Source organism: Phoenix dactylifera, chromosome 3 (genome assembly GCF_051530095.1).
Source record: "Phoenix dactylifera cultivar Ajwa chromosome 3, Ajwa_hap1_PhDact_Kaust_v1.1, whole genome shotgun sequence".
NCBI lineage: Eukaryota > Viridiplantae > Streptophyta > Magnoliopsida > Arecales > Arecaceae > Phoenix > Phoenix dactylifera.
Genome location: NC_143192.1, coordinates 9,444,931 through 9,457,770, shown reverse-complemented (window position 1 = coordinate 9,457,770; position 12,840 = coordinate 9,444,931). Strand labels below are relative to the sequence as shown.

At 36.2% G+C, this 12,840-nt stretch overlaps 1 protein-coding gene across 4 annotated transcripts in view; it reads right to left on the bottom strand.

The window, feature by feature from the left end:
• Positions 1-11,988, bottom strand: part of LOC120109928 (putative serine/threonine-protein kinase) — a 30,285-nt gene extending 18,297 nt beyond the window's left edge. For 2 of the 4 annotated variants that reach the window (XR_015976114.2, XM_039123723.3), the window contains exons 1-2: positions 11,807-11,979; positions 6,015-6,162 (exon numbers count right to left, since the gene is read on the bottom strand). Coding sequence is in view for 3 of the 4 variants with exons in the window: in XM_039123723.3 (XP_038979651.3) it covers positions 6,015-6,087 (73 nt within the window). In the remaining variant the exon portion in view is untranslated. Of the gene's footprint in view, positions 1-6,014; positions 6,163-11,598; positions 11,728-11,806 lie in introns of those variants that run through there. The other 2 variants (XM_039123722.3, XM_088717699.2) reach the window with 2 other exon arrangements.
• Between the last annotated feature and the right edge of the window lie 852 nt (positions 11,989-12,840).

Genomic DNA, 12,840 nt, shown 5'->3' with positions numbered 1-12,840 from the left:
GATACATCCTTCATACATGCACTTAGACATTTAGCAACAATATGATTTATGTTTAATACAAACATGCGGTTATTTGACATAGGAACATGAGCAATCAATTTATTTTGTTTCCTTAGATAGAAGCTTCCTTCCTTTAGTTGCATATCAAATTCTCTCTCCAAGAGTTGCCCAATACTAAGAATATTGGTTTTCATATCAGGCACATAATAGACATTGGAAATAAATTGTTGGCTTCCATCTTTGAGTTGAATAAGTATCTTACCAGTGCCCTTCACCTTTACCTTGGAAGCATCTCCAAATGAGACATGGCCATTCACCGATTCATCAAGCTCCATGAAAATTTCTTTGTGCCCCGACATGTGGTTACTTGCACCGTAGTCCAAGTACCACATATTTTGATTGATAGCATCTCCTCCTTTTCGTGCTAGTAGAAGCACGTCATCTCCATCATCTTCCTTTTTGACATAATTGGCTTTCTCATGAACTTGACTAGATTGATTAGAGTAGCACTCAAAAGAATAATGCCCAAATTTGTTGCAAATGTAACATTGAACTTGACCCTTGTCATACCTTCGGCCTCTACCTCTTTGTCCTCTTCCTCCACGATTTTGGTTGCCTTCCTCAATATTGTTGTGGTCACCACGGCCTCTACCACGACCATAAGATCCACCTCGACCTCTACCATGAACACGTCCTCGGCCACGACCACGGCCTCTTTGGCTACTTTCGCCTCTTGACTCCTTTTTGTTATTGATGGAGAGCTTGCTTTGTAGAACTTGCTCCAATGGCTCTTGTCTTCTCTTTAGTATTCTTTGCTCATGGGCTTGAAGTGAACCCATAAGCTCATCTACCGTCATAGTGTCCAAGTCTTTGGACTCTTCATGGCCACCAGAACATAATCAAATTTGTGGTCCAAGGATCGTAGGATTTTTTCCACGACCCGATTATCATCAAGTGTCTCGCCGTTCCTCCTCAATTGGTTCACAACGGTCAACACCCTTGTGAAATAGTCCGACACAACTTCGGACTCCTTCATTTGCAAAGCTTCAAACTCGCCTCTCAAGCTTTGGAGGCGAACCTTCTTCACCTTTTCTACACCTTTGTAAGAATTTTGTAAAATCTCCCATGCTTGCTTGGAATTAGTAGCACTAGCAACCTTCTCAAAAGCGGCCTCATCTAGGCCTTGGTAGATGAAGTAGAGAGCCTTCTTATCTTTCTTCAAAGTCTCTCGTTGTTGCGCCGTGAGAATATCTCTATCTTCGGCTTCTACATAGCCTCTTTCGACTATGTCCCAAATATCTTGAGATCCAAGCAACGCCTTCATTTGGATACTCCAATTCTCATAGTTGGTATTGGTAAGACGAGGAATGGGAAGCATGGGAAGCACTCTGGTAGCCATGATCTAGCTCTGATACCACTTTGAAGAGGTGGATGGAGGAGAAGAATATTGTAGTATTTTTCACTAAGGAATGAAGAGGACTTTTCTCTATATTAGATTTCTTCAATTCTCTTCATTACAAAATGACTCAAATAACAACCCTTTATAAAGAGGATTTTACAACCCTTCAAGTAACCTCTATACAAAATACTAAGAGTCATATTTATGAATGACACTTCGGTTTCATTCATGAAGAGAAATTCTAAGCAACTTTCATAGATAAGATAAAAGGTCTTTTTGGAAACACAAATGTCTTAAATAATATCTCTTGAATCAATGCACAATTAAGTTTATCTATTTCCAACATGTATGTCTTGGTGTGCATAAATGGCAGCAAAATCATCATGTTGGTCAGCTTAGACTTTCCTATTAATGGCTCCGTCAATTAGTACTATATAGTACAATTAGTGAACACAATTCCCAAAAGGCAGAAAATACTGCGCACTAACATCTTAGGATTGGACCCCAAAAGGTTAACACATGCACAACTAGAACCACATGAACTAGAAGTAGCAAAAACATGTATCAAATCCAGAAAAGTTTAGTAACAATATTTTCAAGGATCATAAGATTAAAAAATTAAATTAGAATTCTAAGAAACACTTTATGGCCACATAGCAAGTCATGCGATGATAACAATACAAAACTCATGGCATCTCAGGAGAAAAGGACAATAGTGCTACATTAAGACTTAACTACTTTGATACAACTACAATAGTTGCTATAATGCTTATTTTTATCATTAATAAAATGCCTCCTCACATGTTCTCGATGCCGTCAGCAAAACGTGCCATATATATAAAGCAACCCAAGGTCCGCCGAACCGATACCAAGAGCCGTACCGGTCGGCGGCTGGTGGTGTGCCAATTCCGAACCAGCATGCCAATTTTTTAATATTTTTAAGTTTGAACTAATGGTAATTATTTTTTAATTTTTTTCAAAAAAAATCAATTTTTTTTATAATTTGATTTTTTTGATATTGTTTGATTTGTATATGATCCTGATACATCCTAAATGATGCCTCTTGATGTTTTAGAGTGATGCAAAATATAAATAACTTTAAGTGTAATTTCTGTTTCTAGAATGCTTTGCATGCTAGAAGAAACAATATGAAATATCCTAAAATCAATTAGTGAGATACAAAAGATAAAACGATATAATCAATTAAAATATATTTAGAGTACAACATACATACCGATATCTAAAATTTCGTTGAGTGGTGATGTCTCTCATAGATATCCGGACCATTAGCATAATCAGGAGACACATCAACCAACGCCTCTAACCAAGCAGCGTTGTAATCCTATATACTCATCTCATAAGGAACGCGCTCTGGTTATAACCAGTTTTGGATCTCTTAATGAAGCTCTGGCTTTGAGAAGTATTCTCTAGTTGATAATATGACTGTGGAGAGGCCCATCTGAATATACCGACAGAAAAATCTGACTCGTAAAATCAAGGTTTGCCAAACCGAGTCAAACCGCTCGGTTCATGCAGTACCGAACCGACTCGATTGGTTACAAAAAACGGTTCCGGCCCCTTCGGGCCAGAATCCCAATAGGATCGGCCAAATTCGATCCTTTTCATGCCAGTCGGTTCTGACTAGTTTGATGATGACTCGATGCGAACCAGTCGATTCGCACCAAGTCAAGTAGCACTTTGGCATTATTGCCACAGTGTAATGCCACAGTATTTTGGCATTATTGCCACAGCAGTACTGTGGCAATAATGCCATAGTAGCCTGCTAGGGGCTTTAAAAGCTTGGGCCTTCCCAAATCCCAACAGTAAGTTGCCTTTTCTTGCTAGAGATTCTTCTATCCAAAAAATCCACAAACAACACCGATTCAGGCTATCAGAAGGAAGAGCTTAGACTAAATAAGATGTTCTTCCTCTCTCCTATCTCCTTCATTTTTTTTGGAGGGGGCTTAAAAACATAGCTCAAATATTGCAAAATAAGAGGAGATCATGCCACTGCAATAATGAAGGCTATCAAACCATTATATAAAGTACTTCGGGCTGTAGATAGCGAGAGGTTCCTCCCGATGGGCTTTCTGTATCACATGATGGAGAGGGCACAAGCTCAAATCATGGAGGTAGACCCAGCCCATGCCTAAGAGTACATCGACATCATTGAGCGACAGTGGGACTACCAAATAGGTTGAGACTTGCATCTAGCAGGTAAGCAAGAACATTAAAAATTAAACTGCTCCTGTACTTGTACAATTTTACTAAAATGGTCTCCTCTATGTGCAGCATACTACATAAATCCTCGATTCTAGTACAACATAGCTGGAATTGGTAAGAATGACGAACTTCTGATAGCTTTGTGTAATGTTATTTACAAGATGGAGTCTGATCCAAAAGTTGCGTAGAAGAGGTAACTTAAGTGGCATATGTAAGTTTACCGGTATCTTCTATTATTAACGTAGTACAATACGATTCTTTTTTATAGACCAAATTATTTAGAGAGGGCAGCTACAACTTTGGACAGCAAGCACTTGTCGTAAGTAAGACAAGTATGAATCTAAGTATGTTACACATCAGGACATTCACCTAGCATTAGATGGTTACTAATATGGTACTATCTTATATTTATTTTTTATAATATTTTTGTAGCTAAATGGTGGATTCATTTTGGGCTGTCCGCAAAAAATCTTAAGCAGGTAACTATCTGGATCCTCTTCCAGACGGTCTCCTCGAGTGGCTGTAAGCGCAACTGATCTATCTTTGCCCTCATCCATAGCAAATTGAGAAACTGTTTGACACAAAAGCGCATCAACGACCTTGTATATGTCAACTACAATCCGAAGATGAGGCTAAAGTACATTGAGGAAGTGGAGCTCAAGTATATAGATCCAATCTATAGTGCTTTCGCTGATGATGAGGATGAGCCTATGATCGGATGGCTTGTGGACCAACAGTAAAAGCCGAGGCTTGACGAGCCAGGATTGCCTCCACGACCGACCATCTTCGTAGCCGACAAGGCTAGGGTCGATGCAGGGCAATGGGCTGAGCGTAATATTCCATGCATTCCTACAGCTAATCAACTATAGCCACAAAAGAGCCAGTCGCCACATGACTCCTTGTCTGAGACATCCTCTCAGAGATATGATTGAGAAATGATTAGATAAGGCCACTACGCTACCTAGTCGACTCTGTCAGGATGGCCACAAAGCCAAACAGAGAGAGGCACGAAGGGTAAAAAGACAGCTGCCCAATAGATCAAAAAAGAAAAACAAAAAGCACCTGCAGTCCCAATAGAGAGTGTCGAAGAGTCCTGGAGCAGCACCGATGACGGTTCTGGTGGTCATGGATCTGTTGGCCATGAAGAAAGTGAAGGACAGGAGACTATTGTTCATGAGACAGCTACAGGATAGTTTTTGATACACAAGCGAGTCCTAATTCTTTTTCTTTGATGGCTCAATTCTTGCAAATTTATCAAGCACGTCGGTTTATTAATTATTTAAAAATAATAAAATTTTGTTACGATGAAAAATATGTTTCTACTTCAGAAAATACTTCTGATGTAGTTAATCCATAGTACTAATTTTTCATATTTTTAGATTATCTATATATTTTTTTAATAATTTTTAAATTTAAAAATATATTTAAATATCATAAAGTTAGAAAAATATTTTTTCTACTTCAAAAAATACTTCTAAATCATGTAACACGTAGTACTTTTTTTATTTTTTGTTAATTACATATTTTTAATAATTGTTTAAATTAAAAATATTTTTTAAATATAAATATTTTAGAAAATTAATTTGATCTTAGAACCATGTACAATCCTTCCATGGATGCTATATATATTTTTTAAGTCGTGTTCATGTATCAAACGCTACCTATTTCTTAATATTTTTAAAATTTAAATATAGGCCACTATACGATGATAACATAAAAAAATAGACACCAAATTTAACTCAAGAGTAGCTTGTATGCCCCTAAATAAGCTTCAAATTTTATAGTTATTTATGTATTTTATTTTTTAAAAATTTAATTCAAAAATATATTTTTCAATTTAAAAATTATTATTTAATAAAATTGAAAGATTTTAGTAGGATTGTGTAGATCATCCATAAATCTACAACATATCACGAAATCATGCCAAAATCAAAACTTTTGGCATGACATCTTATTTTGAAAATTTCTCGGCATTTTCGGTATTGAAAAAGAAAAGAGAAAATGAGATAGGAGAGGGAAAACACACCTTATTTTGAGTTGGAACCTTCTTGAATTATCGAAACCAGCACGTTTTTTGGCTGGAAAGGGGATTTGAGAAAACCGTGAAGGAAGGCCTAATAAGAAGGCTTGAGAATCTTTCTCAAGACGGCGAGAAGTGAAAACCGGTTCGAACTGGTACAAACTGCTTCACACCGGTTTCACTCCGAACTGCCTAGTTCGAAGTGGTTCAGGGGTGGGTTCCAAATTTCACAACAAAACCAATTCGGTTCTGCACCAGCGGGCGGTTCAGCAGACCATGAAGCAACGAACATATTCTCCACTAGATGCTCCTCACATATTGTTATTGTAACAGTAAGTGCGAAAGAAGTTGAGATATAAAAGCATTTCTTACTGCGTAAGTCTTGTTGAGAATTAGGACGATCCTTTTCTGTCACTGACGGGGCATCAAAACAACACCAACGCATATCCACTCATGTAATGGACCTTCAGTCTTCTAAACGGCTACATATGCAGCCTTCGGTCTACAATAAGGATGCAACCTGTAATCATATACATCATTTTCTCATGAGAAGCTCCATAAAAATGAAAACACTATGAATGTTTAGCATAATAATATTAAATGAAGAAACAAGACATTTACGTACATAAGATGCAAAAATACAAATATTGCAACCACAGCAGCAAGCTTGAAAAACCAGTATTGTCAGTCATCAATCATGCTCAAACATGCAAATGCTAATTTCAAGCTTAATGTACATACAGAAAACGAATGGTGAGGTGTATGGAGAATTGGGAATAACTAGTGCCTTAGATATTTCTAGAGAAACTACCAAGGATCATAAAATATAATAAGAATTCTTGAGATAAAAGGACTGAAATTGTCCTAGCACTCTTCTTCCTGGCCAAACCACATCCACCAAGAACTTCTCTTCAGGGAAGATTGGAAGAATTACTCAGCGGATTAAGCCAATACATATCTAAAATATCCAATTTTTAGCTTACAAATTATCTGGAATTGGTGCCTTTATACACATTACACTTTATAATTTATCCATCAACTGGTACTCTTCCACAATACATATATTATAATTATCTTTACATTTTTGGCCTGCACCTTATTGAGGCATATATTGCAGTTATATGCATTGTCACAAGCATCATTTTTATCATAGCCTGGTTTTTCCATGCATAGAGTCCATGTTAAATACATTATTTCTTAATCATGTTTTATTCTCACTATGCGGCAACTACACCTCCTATGTACATAATATTTTTTGGGCTTGTGCCCTAAGGCCCCTAAAAAGACATACTTTGGATTTTCAAAACTCAAAAGGCTCCAAATACTTCTGATTTCAACACCCTTGCAGAGGTACTTTGAAGGCCCAGATAATCGAGCTTCCACATGAAAGCTTGAGGAGAGCATTGTCTATAATTGACAAAGAATCTTCATCTGATATTGTTGGACTAAACTATAAGCCAGAGATTTTCCATCTGCATGTCCTCCTAGAATGCTCTCATGGAAGCATCCTCAAATCTGATGAACTTAGCGTTAGATATATACCCTCAGAAACCAATTTGTAAAACAATTTTAATAATTATTGAATTATTTATGTCTCCTTTTCACACATATGTTTATTTGTTTATTGGGTATTTTATTGTGACATGAGATGTTCACATGGTATATATGTTAAGTAACATTGTAGAGGGACCACACCAATGATTAATGAATTATAGGCGCGGAGTGGTGGTTTTTCGATTCTTTGTTAACTCATGTTGTTCTAAGCCGAGTTACATATTTTAGGCCTACACTCATTGTGCCGCTATATAAATAGAATGATAGGCTCTGTCATTGAGGTAGAGATCTTAAGCAGACAAGTAGGTGCACTGTAAGAGTACATGCATTGAACGAGATCCAAATATGAGTACCTTCTGAAAGTGATCACTGATGTTGAGAAGAGTATTCAGCATAATTAGTTTATATGCCCTTTGACCTAAGAAGTCTATGCAGATATATTTGGTGTGTTCTTGTGCTTTGACTGAGTCAATTGTTGATGGTCTTCTCAAGATCAAATATACAAACAAAGTTGGATCTTGAGTGCACCAGATAGATTTGTATAGATGCTCAATAAGGAATCCACCAGCCTCAATTTGAGGTAGAATATTCAGTATGCCTGTATGAGGTTGGACCAAAAGAAAAACTGGCCAGTAAGATTTATAAAAATTGTTTTCATTATATTTTATTATTACTATAAATAACATGTTTATTTGTGAAATTGTTTTAGAACAATTTTTGGGTCCAACTGAATTACAAAATAAGAATTAAGAATTATATGAACCAGGAATTTAATCAATGATATTTTTTCGATCCTATTGGCTTATGTGGAATATGGTGTGGTGGAAGGATAAATAAACAAAATTGTAAGCAAAAAGAAATTTCACTAAATTAATCTCCTTTTCTCGAAAGTCAATTGCAAAGTATTGATGGACATTTTTGCAATTTGTAGACGCCCAAAATTCGGAATTAAAAGAATATAAGGAGTTTTGTGAAAAATTATTTTTCAGTGATCCTATGACTGAGAATAGAGATCCCTAAGGATTCCACGCATATCATTGCCTAGGATTTTATGTGGTGGCCGTAAATAGCCAAGGTTGGCCATCAGAACTAAGAAATCACGCAAAAGTTGCAAGAGCCACAAAAATTCAGGGAGAGGCAGTGAGCGTGGATCTCTTGGGAGGCAACACGCTTGGGTTGCTAGTGGTGAGATCTGTGTTTCTAACACTCTGTTCGTTGTTTTGCAGGATTTTCCCTTGATTTTCTTCCATTACAGGGAAATGATCCTGGATTTTCAGAAAAATCATCCTTCACTTAGCATGTAAGGCAAAACCTTAGAGTTGTATGCATTCTTCAAGGACAAGTTGGGATATTTATTAACTTTTGGAAAATTCCTTATTTGAAAGGTTTACCGTCTCTCCAGCTTCTGGTACTAAAAAATTCTTATTGTTTGCAGCGTCCTCCATAGTCTCCCAAACTTGTGGGCTCGGATAAGGTTTATTTGTTCAAATTTGTCATGCCCTTCCTTTCCTTATCTTTCTCACCATGTTTTTCTTCTTGCTAGCTTTCAAGAAACATCTCATCCCCGTAGTTTGTGTGCACTAACTGACCCAAACTGGTCCAACTTTGACCAGTGTTGCTCTAATACATTCTAGGTGGATCCCTTCATTTTTCTCTAGTTTCTCTTCAAGCTCTCCCATAATTCATTCCCTTCCCTCCATTTCTCCCCTTTTGTCTCTATTCTTCACTTCCATTTCAGGTTGGCAGTGCATAGCCAGCAAAAGCTATAGACAACTGCATTTGCTTATCCTATCCATCTTTCTTTTTGTTTCCTTTGCACTCCTTCTTTACTTCAAAAAAACCTTCATTTCTCTCCCTTTTTTCATTCTTATTCCTTTTATAGGTTTTTCCATCTCTTGTTCATCCTTTTTCTCTCATATATTTTTCCTCCTCCCAAGACCTAGTTTCCCCTTAGTATATTTTCAGTTTCTTTCTGCTCATCTTGTTGCAAAAATTCATTAGAGCCTCTACGAATTTCTTAGCAGTGTTTATGTGAAGCTTGATAGGACCAATTAATAGGAGATGCTTGGGGCTTTATTGATGCAACTCTTTGTTTTAGATAGTGATGGAGATGATGCAAAGGCTTTGACCAAGAGATAACATTTCACAAAAGTCCTTCCAACGTTGTTTTCAACCAAACACTTATTCTTTGTATGTACCGTTATCTTGCTAGCCTTCTTTCGATGGAAGTCCTATGAGATCATTTTCATAGCATGCTCACCCAACCGGGTCATGACTTTGAGTATTAGCTAATAGGATAGTCTGCCAAATCGCAGAATTACCCAGTTCACCCCTATACCGAGCTAAACCGGGCCAGAATCGGAACAATTCGGCCCTATTTTTCGAGAACACCCCCGCAACACTCTGAACTAGACGGTTCAAAGCGGAACCAGTGCAAATCAGTCAATTCACCAGTTTAAACCAATTCAGGTGTGCCCCCCTTTTTCAATAATAGAGAAGGCCTCCCAAGCTTTTGAGGTCATTCTACTATTTTGTTTTCAAACCCCCCCTATTTCGCCAAAAACTCCATAATTTCGAGGATTAAAGAACCTAAAACAAGGTAAGGTGGCTCTCCCCTATCTCATTTCTTTTTCTTTTTCTTCAACGTCGAAAAATACCAAAAAAATTCAAAATAAGAGGAGATCACGCCAAAATTTTTAACTTTGGCATGATTTCATAATATATTGTAGATCTATGGATGATTTACAAAGTGAGACTAAAATCTTTAATTTTTATTAATTCTATATTTTTTATTAAAAAATATTTTTTAACTTAAAAAATAAAATAAAATCTAAAAAGTTTCTTTAGGGCATGTAAGCAACTTTTGACCTAAATTTGGTATTCATTTATTCAAATTTGGGTGTGATCATGCACACAGTGATATGATATGGGCCTAAATTTGAATAAAATTATGAAATAAGTAGCCTTTAATGCACGCCCACAAACTTAGAAAAATATATATAGCATCCATAGTAGGGTTGTATATAAATCTAAACTCAAATTAATTTTCTAAAATTTTTATGATTAAAAATTATTTTTAATTTAAAAATATTAAAAAAATATAATCCGTACAAAAAATAAAAAATTAGTGCTACATATTGCATAATTCGAAAATATTTTCTAAAGTAAAAAATATATTTTCTGAATTATAATATTTTAAATTATTTTAAATTTAAAAATTATTAATATATATAAATAATAAAAAAATAAAAAAATATTATGTATTAGATAAATTAGAAGATTTTCTAAAATAGAAAATATATTTATTAATCATAATAAAATTTTACTATTTTTAAATAATTAATAAACTGGCGTGCTTGATAAACCTAGAGGAATGGATCCATAAAGAAAAAAAGATCCAAAGTATGATATTAGTTGGGATCATAGATAAATGCTCTCGGAACGATACAAATGACGGTGTACTAGTGCAACACAGAGTTAAAAGAAAGAGTGGTAACCAAGTTAAAGCAGCACCTGACTGTTAGTTATCCCAATATATTTATATGATGGAAATACTGACAAAAAGACCGATAGTTAATGAACAAGCTCTTCGCTGATTTCAGAGCAGCTAAGGAGAGGGTTGTCAAAGAGAAGGTGGAGGTGGACAGCCAAGCGACGGAGCCACCTTCACTCCAGGGAGTCAGAGGAGGCGCCTGCTCCAAATGATGATGAGACATAAATCCAGGCTCGCATGAAAGTTATCGTTCAGGCAAGTCTGGGTGACACTGGCAGCAGGATGAGATAGCCCGATATAGAGCTTAATTTGGGCCCTCACACTACGAGTCGGGCTCTAGTTCTGCAACCATTGGAGCGATCCAAAGTCCAAAAAGACCTCCTTAGTTAGGATGACTGCCAATAAAGGCGGTGGCTATATTACATCTACTCTGCGGGCTTTTGGCAGTAGAAATAAGTCCTCCAATAAAATTCCACCATAAGCCACAGTCCATGATTTAGATCTACATGTCTTTCCCAGCATTGATTGAAGTAGCAGAGGGTTCGCACGATGCTAAATAAGGATATATGACGAGCTATTAGATCCTAGTTCTACTTCAGCCACATCTATTAGATCTGCATGTATATCCTTATAAATAATTTTCTTTTGTATGATACTATCAAATTTTACTATTTATGTATAAACCCGCATAAATTATTTCTTTTTGCACATCTTCCTTATCGAGTCAGGGATGCATATGTAAATATATATATATATATATATATATAAGGATATACACATAAATAGAAAATCTACAACGGTATATCCACAATTTCAAATACTTATTAAGCTATACATATATATAAAAAAAAAATCAAACTTATAACTCCCTACATAATGCTTGTGAAGCATTGCAAAGTTGCAAATCACCTGCTGCACAAGATGAAGAAGATGGAAATTTGATGCTAGACGTGAAACGACAACTACTTAGCCCTCCTAGTTTCTTCTTTATGCTTGCAGCCCAGATGAATACAGACCCATCAACATGTTCTAGCTCAAATAGAAACCAGAAGGAATACTTCCAGACAAGAAGACAAACAAGAGTGGGGGGAGGATGTGAGAGGGAGAGAAACCGCACCTACGAAAGAAACACTATGCGGAGCTTTTTCACCGACGAAAGACAGCAACGTCCCCGCCCTCTTCTTCGTATTTGCCTCTTGCTGATGACCTTAGAAGGAAGAGAAACTGGGAGGAGTCACGGCGGCTGCGTGCTTGGCTTCGCCGGTTTCTTGACATTGACGGTGGGCGGGTGATGAGGACAAAGGACTACTGATGGTTTATGTTGCAATCAATGCGGCGAGTGAGCCGGTGAATCCGTACGGCGAATATCTGCCGTCGATTTTGATGCAAGTCCGGTCCGGAAGCCGCTCGATCTGCTGCAGGGGTGGTTGGAATCGGCATTTAAGGCTTTTTATTTCTGGTAACATGGCAAGCCACCAAAGCTGACCGCAGCCCAAACTTGCGGTCATGGACATTTTCTTTTTTAGCAATCAATGGTATCTTAGTGGAGGAATATATCCTAGAATAACCAAGGAGTCAAATACTAATTAAGCACTCAACTAGTTTCTAAAATATTTTTGTAAAAAATTAATAAATAATTTTTGCACATTTGTTTAGCTAAAAAAATAGCATATTTCAAAATAAGTTACTTTTTGTTAAGTATTTATTTTTTAAAAAATTATGTAAAATAATTATTACGCTCTCAATAAAGAAAAAGATTTTACCGGATCTTATCTAAAAATTTAAATATATTTTGGAAAAAAAACCTCCAATTTTCAATATAATTGGAACTTTTCATATAGTACATCGATTTTTCATTTATTATCATAAAATATAAAAATTTTATTCTCATAAAAAAAAATATTTTTTCATCTCTTTCCTTTAGAAACTTTAACGAGATATGAGGTATATCTTTATTTTTTTAGTGGCACTATTTTTTTCTCTTTTTTTATATCTCTGCGAACCAACCAGAGTTAAAGAGTATGGAGGTGAAAAAATTTGGAAAAAGATGTTTAGATGTAGATTTTACTACCTAATGTATTTATGTCTCTTGGTCAGCCTATCATGCATGCTTCTTTCTTATGAATACTAGTCATGTGTGCCAAAATTACT